Here is a 22517-nt window from a genome sequence, read left to right as displayed (position 1 = left end):
AATGCTTTTCAAGTCTAAATAATGCATTATATTTAGGAAAAAACATTTGTTGTTTGCTAATAATTTTCTTGGTTGCCTGAATTCTTATGTCACGTGGAATATCTAATAGCAAGAGTACATCTTCTCTGTGATTTTGTAGACTAAAATAGATAAGAACCTAAATGCTCTGCTTAGTTATTTTTTTTTCCCAAGCAATTCCAAGCAATGTTGATATTTTTGCATATAATGCATTTTGTTGTTTTTCATGTGGTGATATACTTTCTTGAAGTTTGTTGTTAAAAATCTGTAAATCAAAGATAGTATGTAGTTTAATCATCATGTTATAGACACTATGTTTATGAACATGCATGTCTTCCAACTTTCCACTTTATTTTTATAGCTCTAACAATAATTGTTCCTACGTTCATGTGATGTCAGTTTAACTTTTAGACTCTGTAAATGCCCTGAACTTTACTAAGTTTATTATGCTCTAAATTTAGAAAGAAGTTGGGATATGGGAATTTCTGCTATGTTTATATGCATTAGTTAGCAATGTTTGGTGACATGGGTGGGTAGTACTTTCTGAGATGGCCTTTGGTGTCCCACTTGGCTTATTTATAGCTGCTGTTCTAGGTGCTATGGTCTTCTGTCATATTTACCTGCCCCGTGCTGATGCTTTGGATACCCAAGGGCATATGTGTGAACAACTGAGACCTGTATTTTGGGAGGGGAGAGTAGGGGAATCCACAGAAGATTTCTGAGATCACTAATATTAAAGACATGAGTAATATAAAACCAAAAAAATTACATGGAAAAAACAAGATTGTCAGGAGTCTTCAGCAGTAAATGCAGCTGTTGCTTAGTGGCATTTCAGAACATCTGGTAACAGGTTAGCATCAGGAGAGGGCAGAGTTTGGGGTGGACTTGTCCTTACTTAACCTGTATTATAAGGTCATGCTATATAATTTGAAAAAAATCTGGTGGGTGTATTTGCCCAAATAAGATTTCTGAGTCCACTGAAACCTGGAAATTCCAGCAGAATGCCGATTGTTTTTGGAGCCAGGGTTATATTATGATTTAATGGCTTTTCTGGGCTTCATTTGATGACCTGGCCTAGAAAAACATTTTGAAGCAATAAAGCGTCTGTTTGGCTCCAAACTAATGAGAGAAGCATTGCTCTTTGCATTAACTGTTCTTTAGGAAGAGCTGCGGGGAGCTACTGATAAACCTTATTAAAAAGCTTAAGCAAGATTGAAGGAAATAGAAAACAGAGAAACTATTCCACTCCAAGTGAAGAAAGTACAGGGAAAAAAAAATAGGAGAGAAAAAAAAAAAAAGGGCAGGCCCACAGGGTTTTTGCCTCCCCTCCACGTGACTTGCAGCTTGCTGTACTTCAGCTGCTTTGCCTCTGAGATATGTTGAAGTGCAGCTCAGTTTGATGAAGAAGAGGACAGGACAAATCAAGGCTAGAGATTATTTATAGCAGAGGTTGGGGTAAGTAAATGCAGCTGTAGATAAGTGTTTACTAATGTTTTGCAAATGTTGCAGTATCTAGCCTGTAGCAATTAAAAAAATAGTATTTTGTGGTCTTTGTTTGACTTAAGAAATTTGCAAGTGTGGGTGGTACATACTATGCAATAGATTTATGCATAAGACTGATAAAGGATTTAATGTTATTTTTTCAGACTTCCCAGAACAAAACAAATAACTTTCCTTTAATTTCATGTCCTTATTTTGTTTTAATTATTTGCTCTGTAAGTAACTGCTGTGTCTATTTTAGTGCAGTGCTCAAAATAATTTCAGTGGGAGTTAGCTGATAGTTTCTGGTGCCTTCCTGTTATTTTAATTATTTTTCTTCTGGTGAGGGAGAGGGAAAAACAGCTTATACTCTGAACCTCCTAGATACAGCATTTTCAGATTTCTAGAATACAACTCCAGACCACTGAAAACTCCTCAACATCAACTTCTTCCAGGAATTCATTCAACCATCCTAGTAGGATCTGATTTCAGCTGTTAGCTTTTGTTTTCTTGTCTTTTTATAAATATTTGTGTATTTTCTTATACTGAGTTTTAAATAGAAAATCCTATTTTAATTTATTTTCTTTATGTTTAAATTTGTGTAAATTTGCTATCGATATACAAAATAGAAATATGCTGAAAGTTTTTGTTGTTAAGACTTCCAGGGTTTTGATTTTTGGTATGTGTTGATACGTTTTTGTCTCTAGCGATTTGAATGGACCTTGCAGTTGCTATATAATTCTGTTATGAAATAGGATTGCAATCTTAGTCAATTAGTGATTTCCAGAGCAGTTGTTTTAGCAGTTTCAGTGCCTGCCATTTGGGTGTTTACATCTCAGTGCATAGGCAAAGAGCTGAGAAGGAGGAATTATCAATACAGATTGTTAAGACCTATGCTGAAGCCTGATGCAAATATTGGGAAGTGAAAAAGGAAGAGGAAACTCCTTCATTCTTGGCAGTGTGTTAAAGAAAATATTTTTAAGGATCTGATACCTTGTCATCTAGGGTGTGTCTTCCTTTTGCATCATCTCACAGGAAAGAGCATGTCAAATATTACAGTCTATCATGATTTTTACCATCTGGATTAATCAGACTGCATTCTCTTTTTCAGATAATCACTCCATTTAGGAGGCTAATACTGTGTGCTGAGAACAGAAAAGAAATGGAGGACTGGATAAGCTCTCTGAAGTCCGTTCAGTCCAGAGAACACTATGAGGTAAGTTGATATCCCTCTTGCTGCAACCTGTTCTAGCTCAACAGGTCAAGCTACAGGACACAGAACTAGAGTATTCACCCTCCTTAGTGTGGAAACTGTGTTTAATGCCAGAGCTTCATGTTAAGACCTTTACTAAAGAAATGAGAGCTTCTTATCACACTTGTTTAGAAGTTTGGAGGGAGAGCAGGCTAAATACCCTCTGGAAAATACTTTTGGTGAACATTGCATTGTCATCCCCTGTAATATGGAACCGTAGGTAATTTCAGTCACTGTAGCTGTGTTCTGTACTTGCAAATTTGTCTTAACTTCTCCTTTACTAGACCGCACAGTTTAATGTGGAACATTTCTCAGGGATGCATAACTGGTACGCCTGCTCCCATGCCCGACCTACCTTCTGTAACGTGTGTAGAGAGAGCCTCTCTGGAGTCACTTCTCATGGCCTGTCCTGTGAAGGTAAAATAAATGCTTTTTTTCCCCCCTGATTATTATGCTGCATATGTAGACAGGTGGCTGGAAGTTTTAAGACAAATAATGATCTTGAAACTAATGAATAAGAGAAAAGCCTGAAGGGAGAAATCTATTTGCTAGAGTGCCTTTCTTTTGGGCAGAGGGACTGCTAATGATCTGGCTTGCCTTCTTCATGCTCCAGGTGCTTCATTCTCTAATTTATCTCAATAAAATGGGTCATTTTGCTGCAGTGCTGAGTGGATGCTTAACAAAAAAACTCAACAAAACAACAAAAAAAGATAAGCTTTATTTGATTTACCCATCAAAAATGTGAAACTAGTTTGCAGAATCAGCATTCCTTGGACAAAAACAGTAACAGTAGTTTCTGCCCAAAAGATATAAAAATTCATAAAACTTTGTTCATCTCTTCACCTCCAGTTCTTGTTTGCTGTGTTGCTGCTGCCTCATCCTGCAGTACAGGCAGGACAGATTGCTTTGAGAATTCTCTCATGCAGTGAGATGTTAAAGATTTAGATGCCTTTGCTTTCTGATAGTTCAACAGGTGAAATCCAGCAGAAAGAAAAGGAGGTGTGGCTAAGACATCAGCATTAAGCTTATCTAGATAAATTATATTTTGCAAACAAATGTTTACAATAAACCTGAAACAGCTTATTTACATTCTGGTTCAAGTTCTGTGAAACAATGGTAAAAAGTCTGCTTACTTGAGAACCCAGCAGAAAATAAAGCATCTGTGTAACCTTATCGTCTCTATGAAATATAGAGAGATTAAATTACGAAAATAGCTGACTATCCGGAAAAGAGTTACAGTTGCACCACTCAAAACTTGACTTTTTGGATGCATGTTACCCAACTGCAAATGCATTTCTGTTACTGATGCTGTTGTAATACTTGAGGTGCAGCATAATAATATGTATTAAGGAAATCTTACAAAGGAAACATTAACCCACTGTCCTGAATTCTCCATGCTTTTAATGTAGCTAATGGTGCAGTTGCCAGGGAACAGGATGAACTGGTTTCATAGAAATTAGAAGTAGCATAGTTACTTTCAGCTTCTCTGGTGTATGTTTTCCACTGTGTATAAGTCATTTGGACAGTTCTAAGGCAATAATGGTATTTTCAATATCTGATATTGGCAGATGGAAGTTTCATATGCTTAATTAAAATGCAGTTGTATTGCCTCTGTGTACCAATGCAGTTATATTTGCACAGGCAAAGGAAAGGGCAGACTCCTTTCATAAAGAATTTATCCTTTCATAAGTTAATATTATAGCTATTCTAGAAGGCTGTTTAGCAGGAGTTATTCTTGTAAGATTATCAGTGTTAATGGTTGTAATTCATAATTTGCTGTTTTTTCAGTGACTTATTTTGCTTCTAAGTGTGGTTTTAATTTCTAAAGTATTGGCATTAACTTTACATTAAGGAATTCGCATGACTTTCCAGATTTGGACTTTGTCACCTTTCTGCATAGCTTATTACAAACTAATGCTACATTTATCCACATTTCTGGAGCCAGCTGATCTTTCAGCAGTTTTTACAAATGGCTTATGGAGGTAGTTTGGATTTGGATTTGCTTTCCCTGATCCACAGTTTCATGCACCTATATGACGTGGATTGGTTTATATGTAGATACTACGATATTCTTTTATCTGTTGACCGCCTCTTACTTCTTAGCTACGAATTTATATCTAATTTTAAATATTTTTCCAAGTTGTTTGGCTTTTTTTTTAAGTAAAAGGAGAACTTTAATTATGTATCTAATTTAAATAATTTCACAAGTAAATATTTTACTGGAATACATATATTTTGTCCCCAATTCTGTATACCTGTCAAAGCTCATGTTAACCATCTTTAATTTCTTTATCTAGGAAGTGTATTGTGGTTTGATACTACTTCTTTCTCTAAAATTATTGTGTGAGTTGAGTTTGTATTTACTTGATTCTACCACGTGCACTTCTAATGCATTTCACCATCCTTTTGGTTTTTTTAACTTACCCTCTGTTAGCTTTATACACTGAGGAGATGATGTAGGAAGTATGGAGTCTTAAGATTCCCCAGACATGTTCTGTGCTACTTTTTCTCATTACATCTTTAAAAAAGCTATTCAAATATTTATGCCTGGCATCTGTAACCTCCAGCTCGCAATCCATTTATATCTTTACTGAATTCAATTATTTGTGTGGTCATTGATCCCAGTCTACTCTATTATGTCTTGTATTTAGAAGCACAAGAAGCTTCTTCTCAAGAGATACTGGAGCTCTTCTCTCAGTGGTTTGGGTTACTGGCACACCAAGTTATCCTGAAAGTAGCTTAGAGTCTTTATACTCTTTCTGGTATGATCCTTAACTGTTAAACTGTAAGCGAAAAAAAAAACAAAATCCCATTGCTGATATTTTGTAGCTTACAATATTTTAAACAATATTTCAAAATTTTTTAATATTTTATTCTCTTAGACCCTCTGGTCACTAGCAATGCCACATAACTTTTTTTTCAGCCTGACCATTCAACAAGCTGCATTTCTTTTGGAGATAAATTGGGTGCCTGCTTTGTTCAGAGCACCTTCAATCCCAGTAGCCAAGCAAAGGTTGACCAAATTAATTGCAGACCACTCTGAAGCTACTTCTAGAAGTTTTGTGGAAGCCAGTATAGAAAAAGAGCACTTTTGCTAGGGAAAAGACTATAAGTGTGAACTTGCATCTTTTTAGAAGTGAAAATTGATACATATATCAAACTGAAGATATAAATTTATATGAAATCAGGCCTTGTTCTTTCACTGCTTAAAAAACAATTGACTTGTAAAGAGTTTAATCAAACACTCCTTTGAGATGCAGTGCTGTTCCTCCCACTAGTTCCTTCTTTTGCGTCTTCTCAAAACATAATCTACTTTTCAAATGTATGTGGTGCTCTGGCTAGCCGTAAAGAACTGATCTCAACATTCATCCACAGTCTTTACTAGGAAGGAGAAATTATTTTTTTTTTTCCCCTTGCTTTTCAAATTACTCCAAACTAGCTGAATCTTTATGCTTCACAAGTGTATCTCTTATTCAGGGTTTGACTTGCCGTATGCTCAGGAGTCTAAGCCTAAGAAATTGTCAGATAAAACCAGAGATACTGGAATTTTTAGGCAAAGAAACCTAAATAGCAATAGATCATTAGATGCAGAAACTCTTTCAAAACTCTCTAAGTTCAATTACTCTGTGTTAATACCACGTTTCTATCAAGTCATTGCTGGTGGAACACTGCCTTTGTGATTATTACAAAATATGTATTTCTTCAGGTAGTGTTTTCATTATCATGATTGAATCTTGATTGCTGAATATCAAATACACCTAATAAGCTGGAAATTGTAGTTTAAATGAGATGCTTTCTCCCGTGATGAATAGCACAAACAAACAATATTGAAAGAACACTTTAGGATCCTAAAGTCAAGCAACAAGAAAATACCAGGATTAAATCGGCTCTGCAAATGCACTTTGTGCACTTGGTCTTTTTTTGTGTTATCATTGGGGGTTTTTGCCTACAAAACCCCCTTCTTCTTACCCACTGCACAGTGTATTGTATATGCACTACTTGCTTAGCCATTGTCTCCAGGTTTTTTTGCCACATTTTTTGCACAGACTGGAGAATGAATAGTGACTGAAATGGTCAGGAAGAGAAGGGATATGAATTGTTAAAGAATTAAAGTGTTACAGAAAACTGTGTTCTGTGAGTAAGTATTAGACTGTGCCTCTCTGTAATCCTGGGGAAATCACTTAAATAAGATCTTTGATCAAATCAGGAGTTGTGTGTTGTTTATAATCTGGGACCTGTATGACAGAAAAGCTGACTTTTATGTGGTTAAAAAAACAGTTGAAGCTGTTCTGAAGTCACTGACACTTTGAAGATATACAGAATTCTTACAACCATAGAATCATTGAATGGCTAGGGTTGCAAGGGGCCTTAAAATCATCTAGATCCAGCCCCCCTGCATTGGCAGGGAATCAAAAAGAAGGTCTTAACTATATGAGTGCTAAGCATAACAACTAGTAGTATTATTAATAAGAATATTTTAAAATGACAGGAAGAAATCAAGATTGGTGTCTAAGGAAGCAGTATTTCATTAGCTTTTGATAAACAAGGCAGATACCTGTTGAAAATTCCTATGTACCAGAGAACAGTGCAGCCGTGTGCTTATCAGGAACCACCCATTGCACGCAGTGAACTAGGGTGCTCTTCTCAAAAATTGTATCATCATGTGACTGAAGACTTTACACTTGCACATGGAAGCCGTATTGCCAAGCTGTATTGCAAAGTTAAGTTGCATGAGTAACTTAACTTGTAGTACTTGACTTTGTAATGTAGGTATTCGTTTCGCCCCTTCTTTGTAACATTATATTAACTTAAAGAGTTACTCATTTGGGTGAAAAACTACCAAGAAACTGCTGAATTTTATCCAATACAACATAGACATAAGCTTCAAATTGGCATGAAGTTAGGTTGCTGTTTTCATGTGAGTCACTCCATTTTCACCGTGCCATGTCCATCTGTCATGTGATAGTATTCTTGGAAACAAACCAGTAGGTTTCTTGGAATGCCTGAAGACAAATCCTTCCATCTTGACAACTTAAAACTATATTTACCAGCTCAGAGGTCTTCAGATCCTTTTCAAAACTTTGGCTTTGGCCTTTGAAGTTGAAAAAGAACAGTCTGAGCCAGTTCTTCTTTGAAGAGCACATAAGCGAAAATTTGTCATAAATTAGGCAGTGGAGTGGTAAGTTTGGAGAAGAACAGTGTCCTACCAGTGCAGTTGAATTAATGGATGGGTGGTTAGAATGAAAGGCCCTTGAGACACAGGTGTTCTATAACAAAGGTGTATATTTTCAGTGCAAGAGATCCTGTCATAAGGTTTAGTAATGTTGCTTTTCTTCACTATAGGTAATAATAGCTATAGATTTAATCCATGTGTCTGTCAACAGATATTGGTACCACTGTGACAATTGTTTGCAAATTAGGTAGTTCTCTTGGTTGGCTTTCTGAGAGGCCTGCTTCTTATCTTATTCCAGATAGAAACATTTACACAAGAAAATAAAATTTAAAATAACGTTCTACAAATATTCTAGTTCGGGTTTGGCTAAATTTTTCCTTTTCTCATCTTTTAACTTTGATTGAGGATGTAATGGCAATTGGTGTCTTGCAGTATGTCTGCATGTTTCCTAAAGATTTCAAGTATGAGACTGATCCATGAGAATGATACAGTGTCATCTGAGACAAAATAAATTAGAGGTAGTGGTAACGAAGGTTGAGATTTGATTTAAACTTTTCCTGTCTGTATGCATCTCTTCTCTACTGCTTTCTGTTCTGCTCGAAAGTTACATCTGTGTCTTAAGGTCATTGTTTTTTGGAAATGTTTAATGCTCAGATTAACACAAATAGTTGTTTGATGGTTTGGGGGCTGCAGGTGAGTGACCTACAGAAAGTCTGATCTGACGTTTGTTAAGTTATACACTGTACAGACAAAGCACACTTTAGCTGTCGGTTGCTGTCTATGGTGTGGCTTGCTGCAGCTCATCAGATCCTAGGTTTGAATTTGTCCTTGCCTTGTTAAGAGACCAGAGGTTGAATACAGGGTTCTGAGGTCTAGTTGAATCATAGCTCAACAGGGTCTGAAAATTGCGTTTAGTTTTTATGCCTTTGTAATTAGGCATTTCCTGTTGCCCCTCATCCCTGATTTGTTGTATTTTGATCTGTGTGGCAAAGACAGGCTTATGAGTAGGAAGCTGAATTCAGTGGCATATCTTCTCCTAAAACTTTTAAGTGGCAAAACTGATCAAGGCTCACCACTTGGAAATGCAGCCTTTATTTCTGTGCTTTTGTGAGAGCTGGCTTCTGTGTACACTCGGAACCAGATGAGATTGGCAAACACAAAATAAGATGCTGAGCTGTTTTGAAAAAACATGAGCCTGCCCTGTTAGTCAAGGAATATGGGATGTTTGCACACTTTCCATCTATGAGTGTTGCTTTTCAAAATGACCAGGGAAGTTACTGCAAAAGCAGCAAAACTCCTTTTTTCTGTTTCCTTGTCTTTCTTTGAGCTGAGCACATACGTTCATGCATCTCCCAGAACAGTGAGGATTGCTCTCGAAGTCAGATGTTGCTTACATGGTCTCAATTCACTTTTTAAATTGATCTGGCAATGGATCAATGGAATTAAGATGAGAAATTCATTATTCACAAGACCTTCTGTACCATGGCTTAATGTTTTTAATGGTGGACAAGCAATGGGCCAAAGCTTCTGATGGTTTCCTGTCAAATATTTGTTTGAAAGGAGACTACTACTTCTGGCCTGCTGGCTAGTTCTCATAAACCTTTAATGGTCTTAGCCAAAATAATTTGTATAATGCACTCTAAATAGAATGATGTCATGCACTTCCAGTAACAGAAATACCCACACTTGGGTGCATCATTATGTTTGGTCTAATATAAGACCATTAACTAGTCACACTAATTGCGCTGAGCAATATACAAATAGTTTTTAGATTGTCAAAATATCTGCCTGTACTACACACTTGTGCTGAATATTCCAATTAATAGATTTTAAAGAAATAATCCAGTAAGGAGTCAGGCTCTTCCTCACCTAATGTAGCCTTTTGGAAAATATTGTAACCACCAGTATCCTGAGTAAATATATCAGCACCTAACCCTTCACTTTGTCACCTTCTGAGAAAATAGGCATAGTATAGTGCCTAAAAGGGATCCCTTAAGCAAAGAAACAGAGGTCCTGAAGCAAAGTACTTGAAACACTCTCCCATCACTTCTTGCAGATTTAAACCAGGTAGCAGAATTGTGTCACTGGAGGAAAAGGCAAAAGCACAGTTAATACATTTGTATTTTAGTGCCTTGCATTACACCTGAAATATGGGCTACAGCTAAGCAGTTAAACTCAGTTTAGAGAGTCAAACTGGAGTGATTGTTGACTGAATTTTCTTTCAGTTGGGTTGTCTTGTGTGTTCAACACTAAATGACATGTACTTGGCTGTTTTATGGAATATCTGTGTTAATTTTTTTTTTAAATATCCGATTAACTGAAATACAACAAATAACATAGTATACATGTTTATGTGCCTTCCAGTGTGTAAGTTTAAAGCACATAAAAGATGTGCTGTCCGAGCAACAAATAACTGCAAATGGACTACATTAGCCTCAATTGGAAAAGACATCATTGAAGATGAAGATGGTGTAAGTACTGTTGATATTTACAGGATTTTCCAAAGCTGTTTCTTCTTCATGGCGGACAAAAAAAAAAAAGGGGGCTAAGTATAGAAATATTGCCCTATGACCCACTGAAGTTAATGGTAGGTAGCTATATTCCTGAACACTGTTCAAAGATTAATGTGGTATTTGAAGCAAAAGTTATATTCCCATGTCACAAGAAAAGTTTAGTATTTGTAGGCAGTAGATTGCAGCTATGTTACAAGATTTTAAAGACCATGTGCAGAGAAAGTGAAGCTGGAGAGTTGCTTCCAGAAGTTCTATCGCTCTTAAGTAAAGGTGGTATTTTATACTACTACCATGCTAATTTTGGCAATGTATTTTGTTCTAATTACCAATAGCTGTTCCCCAGGAGGCCTGTTTGTTGTTTGCTGACCTGTGGGGGTTTTTTTTTTACAGGTGAGAGCAGGATTTTTAAAATTAGCAAGGGAAATGGGAAAAGCTTTTCCGAGTTTTATTGTGATAGGTTATTTTTGCAAACATAGCTGTGTATCTGCCACTGGCATAAAACTTCTTCCTAGAAGGCTGGTACTAAGTTGCAAACCTATGAGTGTCCTGAGTTGCCCATGGTATTAATAGGACAGTGAGTGCACTGAGTAGGGCTTTGCACTGCATTTAGGGACTGCTTTATAGAGCTGTGACTTCCCAGCTGTGGTGAGAGGGTATGTAAAGCCACAAAGGTGTTCTCCTGTCCTGACTATTCTGAATTTTACTTTTTTTTAATCTGTTTGTGTCATGTGATAAACATTAAAGGTATGTGTCCTAATTATGTTACGGGTTGTCTAGACTTAACTGCCCTGTTGTTTTGTGGGTAGTTGCTACCATAGGAGTATGAATAACTAAATGAGCTGTGTCTCCCTTCTTCAGCTGTAACATTTTCTGACTAGCATGTGAAACGTCTGCATAGTCCACATCCATAGGTGTTACTTTGTGAGCATCCGTGTCACTTACCTTGGTCAGCCATACCTGCATCTTTAATGAAAGGGTAGAGCTGTGGGAAACATTTTCAATCCACTTATATTTGAGAAACAAAAGCCTCTAATTTCTAAGTATTTAACTTCTGTGACTGCTTCTTCACAGATAGCTATGCCTCACCAGTGGCTAGAGGGTAATCTGCCCGTCAGTGCCAAATGCGCAGTCTGTGACAAGACTTGTGGCAGTGTTCTACGCCTGCAAGATTGGAAGTGCCTTTGGTGTAAAGCTATGGTAGGTGCAGTGAACTATGTCCAAGCATCCAGGGTCTTGCCAGCTTTATTGCTCACCATTATTTTTATTTTGGCATTTCATAGCCCTGCTTTTGGATTAAGTAGGAGCAGGCAGTGTCACTGACTCAGTTCCAACAACAATGCTCTCGATCCCCTCCCCCTCCCACCCAAGTAGGGAAGAAGAGAGAGAAAAAGAGAGAGACTTAGCTGGATTGAAAACTAAACTACACAGCTTTAATTAAACACTAATGATATAAGAACATATATACAATTATATACAGATATGTTCAGGTATGTGTAAGAGCCTCTCGCCTCCCCCCATCCCCAGCAACTCCCACCACACTCCCCTTGAGCTGGAGCAGTTCTGAGAAATCCCGGAGCTGCTGCTGGAGAAAGCGGAGAGTGATGAGGGTCAGGAGAGCTTGAGCCTGGGGGTCGACGGTGCTGGATGGACGGAGTCCTCTCCGGACACTGGCCATGGACGGAAGAGAAGGGAAGAAGAAGAAGGAAGGAAGTTGTCTTCTGTGATCTCTGACCTTCCTCTGAGCTTACGTAGATACATGGGATGGAATATCTCTGGCCAGTTTTGCTGTCTGTCTAATTCAGCCTCTTATGGGGGGTCATAGATCTCCCTGTAGTGTCTGAGACGGCAGAGTGAAGGTGCGACCTTGAAGCCCCAGCAGTTACAAAAACATTCCAATGTCTTATCAGCCTAGCTAGAGCAGAATGTTGGTAGTTAAAAGAAAGCTCACTGAAGAAAAAAAAATCAGTAAAAAGGGAAATTGGCTTCATCCTGGCTCAAGCCAGGACAGGCAGCTTATGCAAACTCAGGTCTCTCTAATGTTCATCATTTCTTCTGACTGTCCTACTTGTTTCTGTTATTTTTTAAGACACCCACAGATGCAACTTTTCTTTAAGAGCTATTGTTATCCAATGTGTGCTTTCTCTGACTTGTCCTCACTACTGACTGAAGGTTCAGATGCCTGTTCTGTATGTCTGATAATAATACTACTTTCTTGTGTCTTTTATTGTAGATATTGCTATAATAATATCTTTGTAGTATTAATGTTTATGGTTATTTATTAATATTAATGTAGCAATGTTTTTATTACTGCAAAATCTTGAAGTTCTCTTATTCAGGATGCTCTGTCGGTTGCTGATTGAAATTCTGTAACATTCTATTGCTGTTTCCCCAAAAACACAGTTTTCTCTTAATTTTTTTAACTTCAGAAATAGGTTTCATATGCTAAGGTATAGAAGTAGAAACTCAGCAGTTTTTTAATTGTTGAAGTTTTTGTCATATAGATGTCTGAACCTCTGTGTGTAGGCAGTGGGAATTGATTGGCATCTGTAGAGGTGATTTGAAATGTAGGTGAAGTGCAGCACCCTCTGCATGTGCCTTTTTTTTCCAATAACTGTGGAAGAGACCTCTACAACACATAGTTTGTGGGACCCACCTCTGGGGAGTTGGTCTGGCATGGTAGGTGTGCTAGCTTTAGTGCAGATACCGCCAGGTGGAGCAGGCATGTATGGAGCTGTGGCTTTGCCTGGGCACAGTGTGCCAGATGACCCCAGCACAGATGCTGCCTGCTGGGAACTTGATCCTCCCCTGCTTGTGGATAGAGGTAGGCAGTTCTTTTGAAGGGATGGTTCATACTTGCTGTAGGGGTAGCTGAAGATTAAGTACTCCAAACTTATGTTTTGTGGCATGGGTAACAAGTCTTTGTGTTTGAACACTCACACTTTTTTTTTTTCCAGTCTTGCTTCACTTCCCCCTACACCTAAATGTTATATATTAGTCCATTTTTGTTGCATAGGTACTGTTATCAGTTACACATTCATCTGAAATTCCACTGTAGGGAAATAATGTTTTGTTTCTTTTGTAGGTTCACACTGCCTGTAAAGATCTGTATCCTCGTAAATGTCCACTTGGCCAATGTAAGGTATCGATCATACCTCCAACAGCACTAAACAGTATAGACTCTGATGGTACGTAGTACTGTAGTGTGTTCAGTGTTAAATCTGGTCAAACCGTGCCTAGTGTAGCAGAGATCTGTATAACTAAACAAGGCTAAAATCCTTCTGCTGAGCAGGTGAATACAGTCATCAAATTTAGATAATAGTATAATTTTCTGTGTAGCTTTACAGAGGATTATTTAACCAACGTGATGTAAAAAATGTTTCTGAAAGTTCCCCTACTAGAAATTTTCTCCCATTCTATCTATGACCCTTAGAATCTTTTCAAGTGAATGTCCAGAGTCCTCAGATGAAGTGGGCTGATGCCTGCCTGGCATGCATCACTCATTCTGTGAGTTCTCAAATGTTGGATAACTTTGCTTTATGCAGAGCAAGGTAAACAGCTCCAATCCAACAGCTACTTTACCAGGCTAAAGAGAGGAGTCACTTCCATAGCTTCTCTAAATTTCTTTTAAATCTAAACAGTGTAAGAATCCTGCAGCACACATACACAAAAAACTAAACAGCAAATGTTCAAAACTCAGAGGTGCTCTTTGATGGGTCAAGATAGAGATGCATTAGTGGTGGGAGGCTGCACTGAAAGGTGGGGAGTAGATTTCGTAAGGCATATCATGAAATCTAACTGCTTTAATTTTATAGTTTGTGTTGATGGCAAATGTAGACCAACAACTTTATCATAATTGAATTAATTTTACTGTATGAAGTTAGTAAAAGTGATTGTTTATGCTGTATATACTCACTCTATTTACTTGCTAAGTCATGTCTTAGACCAGAGCATCATGCTGCTATTTATAATTAATGATAGGAAGATTGTTCCATACGTGAAGTTATTTTTCTTGGCATTTAAATAAATTAATCAAAACATATTTTAAATTATGCATTCTGATAATGTGGAATTAAATTAGCATCCATCAATGCCTGTTTTTTATTTGTAACTTTAGTAATTGAAAACAACGTAAGTCCTTTTAATGTTTCCTGAAATGAATGTCAAAACCTATACTTGTGATGTCTGATTTTGAAGTGTTGCTGATAAACCACTAGTCCCTGGGCCGGTCATGTTAATGACAGCATTGTCCATTAGTACTGCTTATGAAGGGCCTTATGGAAAGCCTACTGTAATTAGTTAAGACCTGCTTTGACTTTCATAAGCTTTGGATCACAGTTGTAGGTCTGTTGTTTATGGTTCTATTATAAAATAGAATCAGTCTGAGAAAAAAGTTGTCATGCAAAGTCTCACCTGGGAGAAACTTAAGTACAGTCACCTCTAAAATCTGTGAGTACTCGTAGAAAGCTCATACAGACATGCATGATCCAGTTCAACCCAGTAAGGTTATAGGAAAATCAGATTAAAAACCAAAGACTTGTTACTGAAATATATATTTAATTATATGGTAATCTGTGAATATGAGATTTGAGAAGTATTCTAAAATGTTAATAAAGTTGTTCACTGTGAAAAAAACAATAAAGCTATTGTCTTCAGGATTTTACTAAATCCAGGCACTGAAAATAGTGGAGAGAAAAAAAATGAACTGGTAAATCTTGAACAATTTTATTTTCCTTGCAGAGCTGATATTCAATTTAGGATTTATATTATGAATGATAAAATGTACTCCTTTTGTCCTTCATCCCTTTCTTCCTCTTTTCCATTATTTCTTTTTGTGTTGGTCATATTAGAAAGCCTTATTTATTTCATTCTTTCTAACTATGTTCACAGGTTTCTGGAAAGCCACATGCCCGCCATCCTGTGCCAGTCCTCTTTTAGTTTTTGTTAACTCAAAGAGTGGAGACAATCAGGGAGTAAAGTTTCTTCGTCGATTCAAACAGTCGTTAAATCCAGCTCAGGTGTTCGATTTAATGAATGGAGGACCTCACTTAGGGTAATGACCTTGGAAATCTTGAGAAATCCTTTCAACAAAGGAATTTAGTGCAAAGTATAGTGTTGTGTTGTCCCCTTGTTGCTGTCATTCTATCACCAATATCTACTGTGACTTCCCAATTAAAATCTATGCGATAAGAGAATTTCAGGATTAATTCTGGTGGGTGAAGGGATTGTGAGATATGTTCGTTTTAGAAAAACGGACTTGAAAATGCAAAACCAAATCCTATCAGCCCAAGTGTTTTTGAGGCTTTTTCACTGGCTTTGAATTCTTTTAACTGGGAAGGTTCAAAACCATTACAAATGTTTAGACATTTCCTGAATCAGACCCTTTATGCACAGTTGCCCAGGTGCGTTTCTTCCTCTTCATGTGCATAATTCAGATATTTCTGTGCCTTTGTTGTGAATAGCTATGGAATAAGACTATTGTCTAAATATACTCTGTATCTTTTTGAATTCTGAACATGAATGTCAATGGGAGAGTCTACAGTGAATTATGGATTAAAACATTAAAATTTTGGTCATCTGAAAACAGTGTTCAAAATGTGGTTTAGGCAATGTATGCAAATGGTCAAGAAAATTAGCATCTCTCAAAATATGAAGCAAGAACACAATTAAAACTGTCGGGCACTCTGCAGAATTTAAAGATTGATTGTTGGAGAGATAAGGATGAAATTTGCGTAGGGGTGGCCACAACCAAAGCATCTTTGCACATTCATAAAGATCAGATTCATGCACATTTTTTCTGTTGCCTAGCTGAATTCCACTCAGCTGTAGCATTGTGGTCAAATGGCCCATTAATACAGTTACAGCAACTAGAAATGCTAATTTTTGTACTTAGAAAGATGCAGAATTATGCTTGCGTGATAAAAACGTAGAAACAAATGCCAAAAACCCAGTTCAAACAGTGGGCAAATAATATAAATATAATGGAATACAGCTGTGAATTTTTATAGGTAGTACTGTGTTATGGACATGTTATATTAACTAAGTTGTAATATTCTGTTTAGTATGACCCTGATAATCTGAATTTAATCTAAATCCCTTTTGGCTAACATTTTGTACATATAATGACAGAGAAAAGTTAGTCTTAATTGGAGAGACAGTTTTTTAAGAGAGGACAGTCTGAAAAATACATCTGTTCTGTTTGCAAGTTCTCTTGTTTCATATAGTTGTACCTAACAGCAGCATGGGTCAGGAGGCTCACTTTGGTTCTTCAGGTTGGTTCCTTTTAAATATTTTTTGCAAACAGTTTCCAAAGAGTGGTCCTTAGCAGTTATATCAGGTCAGGCTGATGATTTATTTTTTCTAGTTGATCTTAAAAGCAGAGTTGCATTCTTTGAGAAGCTGTATTTCTAGAGGTTTTCTCCTTTTGTTAGGTTAGGAGAAATTGTTCTTAAATTGTTGTTAAATATTTTTTTTCTTTAAATGTCATCATCTTTTTTTCTGGATAGGTACCTGCCAATCATATACAAGTGACATTATGTTCTTTAGAAAAAATATAAATTCTTCAAAAATTTACAGTCTTAATATGGTGCTTTGTAGAAATATTTCTGGGACTATACATATTCTGGAAAATAACATGCATCTTAAAAAGCCATCCTTTTTTATTATTTTAAGAGTTTATATTTTCCAATTCTTTGATTTTTGAGTTTAAATCCTTGCTATTTTTACCTTTTGGCTGTTTTTTCACATCTCATTCCCCTTTTCTCTGTGATTCACCTTTCTGCTTGATCTGTCTCTCTTGTCCTCCTTTTCTGTACTGCCCAAGTGTTGTATCCTGGAGATGTTAAAAGTCAGAGAACACGAGGAAGAGCTGTAGGAATCAAAAGCAAGATACAGCTTTAAGGATCTAATATGAAATACGTGTATAATTTGTCTTACATTGTTGTCATCACCTTACATGTAATAATTGCCTCCAACAGTTCTTGCATTTAGTTAGTCATGCATTGGGAAAATCCCACACATGTTGTGGAGCATGTCCTGTTGTTGTGTCTTAATGTCTTGTGAAAAATCCCCAGTGGTGCCTTGTGCTTCTGGCTGAAGTGGGAAGCATAGACCGGTTGCAATTTCATAGCTTATGTTTGGCACTTTTTTTTAACATTACTAAAATTAATAAAAGAGTATTAAAATCCTGAAAACAATACCAGGGGAGTTTTTGTACATAAAACTTGGCATGTTATTTAACAGAAGTGTCAGTGTAAGTGGAATAAATAGCAATAGATGGGATGCAGAGAGGTTTATTAAGTAGGTGGTTGTATCGACATAGCCCAGAACAATTAAAGAACAATAAAGGTGTCATGCACCATATTTTCTTGTAAGAGTTGCTAATGAATATAACTGCTCTCTTGCTGTGGAACTTCACTGGCTCTAACAGGCTGTGTTTTCTCTGCAGTTTGCGATTATTTCAGAAGTTTGACAATTTCAGGATTCTTGTGTGTGGCGGCGATGGAAGCGTGGGTTGGGTCTTGTCAGAAATTGATAAGCTCAGCTTGCACAAGCAGGCAAGTGCCCATACTTACTCTCCTTGACTATACTGCCTACATTTAATTTTGTATGCTTGACTTGGTTCTTTATCATGTCTCTGTGTATGGGCCAAACTCAATAGTTAACTGTTTTCACAGGTGAAACAGGACAAGCTGTATTTGGATTGCACAATTTGATTAACAATCTTTAGACATCAGCTATATAATTAACATTTATTGCTTGAAATAAGAGTAATTTGTAATAGTTTGTAGTTTTAATTTCTGGTCTTCAAAAGTAGATTTGCTCCTGTGTTATGTTTCAGTGTCAATTAGGAGTGTTACCCCTTGGCACTGGAAATGACCTCGCTCGTGTCCTTGGCTGGGGAGGATCCTGTGATGATGATACACAACTTCCTCAGATTTTGGAGAAGCTCGAACGAGCCAGCACAAAAATGTTAGACAGGTAAACCTAAATACACATATACATGATTTAGCAGAAGATTCAAATTGTGGCTTTTTGGGTTTCCAGTGGCCTAAATCCCTCTTAGAGACTTAGTGTCCAGTGGTTTTCATTTTTAGGGTGCAGATGATAATCATCAGGGAAGCCAAGACAGTAATGGGGACAGTTCTTCAATGTTCTTTTTAAACTGAAGAGTCAGAGAGGAGAGCAGTTCATGAAGCTAGGAAGCATGTTGTCCGAAGATGGCAACAAGGTGACAGTTTATTGCATAGCTATTGAAGCTGTATAGCTGGCTGTCACAAGATGTTGTAAGCATTAAGAAATTGTATAGACTCAGGACTGTTTGGGGCAGTTTTATGGACTCTAGTTTTATGGACGCTATTATATGCCATTATAGGTAGCATCTTTATTTAGTAAACACCTGAGTTGTCTGTCCTTGGATGTGGGGAGTGGGGGGATGTGGCGAGTGTCCTTGGATGTGCTTTCACCCTTCATCCTGAGGCCTCAGCTGTGTATAAGAGCTGGGCTAACTGGATCTTTGGCTTGATTCACTACTACTATTTCTGTTTGAGGCATTTTCTTGCTCAAAAGCAAGACATCTTCCCACTCGTTTTGTCTGGTTTCCATCTGTGAAGCAAAGGAGTGATCCCCATTTTAAAAAAGTCAGACAAGGTGATGGCTTTGTTGTCCCAATGAAGGTGAAATAGTCTGGTTTTGAGAGGAGTATTTCTTACCCTTTTCCTTTTTCTCATCGGTGTTTCTGTTCTTGCTGTAGTTACAAACATTTGAGTGTCATCAAAGCGGATTTTGTTTCAGGTTTTTTATGAAATATAGTAAAAAGTCCTTTTATTTTAAGCTTTTCTGCAGAGTACTTCACTGTTTTACAGCAAAGTATGTAGAAAAATGTTTTTTACTGATCCTTAGAAATAATTGTTGACCTGGGCATTCTGAAAGATTCAGAGTTTAAATGGTGTTTGTCTTTTCTGTACTGAAAAAAACCTCAGTTTCATTTTTTGTTCTAATTTCAGTGGACTTGCTCCCAAGGCAATTTTTAGTGATTACTTGTTCTTTTCAGCAGGCTTTGAAGGATGCTGCTATTACTGGTTTCATGTTATGATCTGTGATGTAGAGTACTGTCCTTTACCGGGGGCGGGGGGAATACATATGTCAATGAAGATACTTCAGTTGCTTTATTCTTTGACTTCTGCACTTAGTTTGCACAAATTCTTTTATATTGTGAATGCTTTGCTGGAAAATCTTTGTTGCCTGCATTGAATGTCCCATGATCACAAATAAGGCTCATCATCAAATCACTGACGAAGAATCTGAGCAACAAATAATTTCTGTGAATCACAATGAACTGCATGAAGTTCAGTTGGGCCAAGTGCAAGGTTCTGCACCTGGGTCGAGACAAGCCCATGCACAAATACAGGTTGGGAGGAGTAAGGATTCAAGACAACCAAGAAGAGAAGGACTTGGGAGTAGTGGTGGACCAGAAGTTTTAACATGAGCCATCAATATTGCTGGCAGCCCAGAAAGCCAACCATATCCTGGGCTGCATCAAAAGAAGCATGGCCAGCCAGTCAAGGGAGGTGATTCTGCCCCTCTACTCTGCTCTGGTGAAACCCCACCTGGAGCACTGTGTCCATTTCTGTAGTCCCCAACATAAGAAGGACACAGAACTCCTCAAGTGTGTCCAGAGGAGAGCCATGAAGATGACCAGAGGGCTGGAGCACCTCCTCTATTAAGACAGGCTGAGGAAGTTGGGTTGTTCAGTCTAGAGAAGAGAAGGCTCCATGGTGACCTTATAGCAACTTTCCAATATGTGAAGGGGGCCTACAACAAAGCTAGGGTAGGGCTTTTTACACGGGTATGTAGTGAGAGGAGAAGGGGCAATGGTTTGAAGCTTAGAGAGGGGAGATTCAGGTTGGACATTACGAAAAAGTTCTTCCCTGTGAAGGTGGTGAGATGCTGGCACAGGTTGCCCAGGGAGGTTGTGGATGCCTCCTCCCTGGAGGTGTTCAGGGCCAGGTTGGATGGGGCCTTGAGCAGCCTCATCTAATGGGAAGTATCCCTACCCATGCAGGAGGGTTGGAACTAGATGATCTTTAAGGTCCCTGCCAACCCAAACCATTCTGTGATTCTATGAATTATATCACCCATATGTGATTAGCGTACAATTAAAAATTAAACTGCCTTTTTTTTTTTTTTTGTCAAGTTATTCTGTGGTGTGACAATGAATTTTCTTTTTTGTTGATACATTGGAGAAAAAATGAAATTAACAATCCGGAAACTTAAAATTTGTTACGTTTCTTTCAGGTGGAGTATAATGTCATATGAACTGAAATTACCAGCAAAGCCTTCTATTCTTCCAGTGACTGCAGAAGAGTCAGAGGAATGCCAGGTGGACTTTCACTTTTGTGTTTTATTCATAGACTTAATTTTGAGTTTCTGGGATAACAATATTTATAACTGAAGCACTAGTGTGAAAAACAGAAGCAGATGTTTTCCTGAATGTCTAACTGAATGGAATTAACGTCTGTTTGTGGCGTGTATCTCAAGTAATTAGGGTTTCCAGTTCTATATTATTTGTCAAAGCTGAATGAAGAAGAGGAGTCTTCAGCAGACCAGTCAGGAAAATTTATTTGTGAGAAAAGTATATTTTATACATATTATATGTATTATATATATAACGTTATAAAATAGTTATATATATGTTGTGTTTTATGTAAGAATGTAATGTTGTATTATGTAATACCATTGTATTTTTATTTAATTATTTTATATAAAAATATAGTTTATATATTACTTTATATAATACTATAAATTAGTGTTATGTCATTGGATAATAATAACATCTATGCTATAGTAATTTATATAAATATAGAGTAATATATTTTATATATATAAAAGCAAAATGTTTGCTATCTTGGGTTTGTATTAAATCCAACATTTAGAAGACAAGGGTTGTATTCTGAAAGAGAGAAGCTTTTCACAGCTTGAGTTAGATCAGGTGATGCCACCCAACTTTCTCTTTGTTGTTTCAGAGACCTGGAAATCATAAGTGACCTCAACCAAAAGCTTAGTCTGTCTTTCAGACTAGATTTGTGCTTGTACTACCTGATGAGGTTTTGATTTTGAGAGAGAGGGAGGTGATTTAATCAAATTAATTGGCATGAGCAGTCTGCCTAAAAAGGAGAAAATAATTTATTCCACAGAAAATTAATGCGTATCAACTATAGCTGAGAAGTACTTGAGAAGCAATAATTAATCAGAAGGTTCTTGAATAATTTAATAATTCAGGCTGTTTTAATTGGCAGGGAGGTTATAACCTCTGACAGATTGCTAGATACAGAGATGCAAAAAGGCTGGGGCTCCGCTGGCTGGGATTTTAATGGGGTTGCTTTGCACACAGCTCTGTTTCCAGTGTCAGAAAGGCAGACCCGAGGCTTTGTCTTTTGTAATTTTTCAATTTTCAAATGTATCTTCATCTTGTAGAGGAAAAAAAAGATGTGCTTTCTTGTAGTTGGTTCTGACTTTGAAATTCTGTTTAGCCCTTCCTGAAAATGGAAGGAATTACTCATATAAAACTACTTTCTGGGAGAAGGTTACAGTTACCTGCCATTAGACTGAGTTGGTGTCCTGGTTTGACAGTTGAACACAACCATTTTCTTTTGAGTACCCTGTTCAATCTGTTCAAATGTTTTTTTACATAGTTTATTGTGGAGTCATGGAATGGTGAGATTTAGAAGGGACCTCTAGAGATCATCTAGTCCAACTCCCCTGCTAAAGCAGGATGCCTTAGAGCACATTACTCAGGACTGCATGCAGGCAGGTCTTGAATATCTCCAGAGGAGGAGACTCCACAACCTCCCTGGGCAGCCTATTCCAGTGCTCCGTCACCCTCACACTAAAGAAGTTTTTCCTCATATTTAAGTGGAACTTCTATGTTACAGCTTGTGCCCGTTGCCCCTCCTTCTGACACTGGGAACTACTGAGAAGAGTCTGGCTCCATCCTCCTTGCACCCACCCTTTAGATACTTACAGGCATTAATAAGGTATCCCCTCAGCCTTCTCTTCTCCAGCCTACAGTCCCAGCTCTCTCAGC

At 37.5% G+C, this 22517-nt stretch overlaps 1 protein-coding gene across 1 annotated transcript in view; it reads left to right on the top strand.

Annotated features, from left to right (window-relative positions):
- Positions 1-22517, top strand: part of DGKH (diacylglycerol kinase eta) — a 165372-nt gene that overhangs the window by 103803 nt on the left and 39052 nt on the right. The window contains exons 5-13 of the mRNA XM_051628240.1: positions 2609-2713; positions 3034-3166; positions 10287-10393; positions 11507-11632; positions 13518-13620; positions 15323-15485; positions 17880-17988; positions 18273-18412; positions 20729-20813. Of these exons, the coding sequence (XP_051484200.1) occupies positions 2609-2713; positions 3034-3166; positions 10287-10393; positions 11507-11632; positions 13518-13620; positions 15323-15485; positions 17880-17988; positions 18273-18412; positions 20729-20813 (1071 nt within the window). The remainder of the gene's footprint in view (positions 1-2608; positions 2714-3033; positions 3167-10286; positions 10394-11506; positions 11633-13517; positions 13621-15322; positions 15486-17879; positions 17989-18272; positions 18413-20728; positions 20814-22517) is intronic.

Source organism: Apus apus, chromosome 1 (assembly GCF_020740795.1).
Source record: "Apus apus isolate bApuApu2 chromosome 1, bApuApu2.pri.cur, whole genome shotgun sequence".
Taxonomy (NCBI): domain Eukaryota; kingdom Metazoa; phylum Chordata; class Aves; order Apodiformes; family Apodidae; genus Apus; species Apus apus.
Note: the sequence above shows the minus strand (reverse complement) of the source record. Positions and strands in the feature narration are given on the sequence as shown.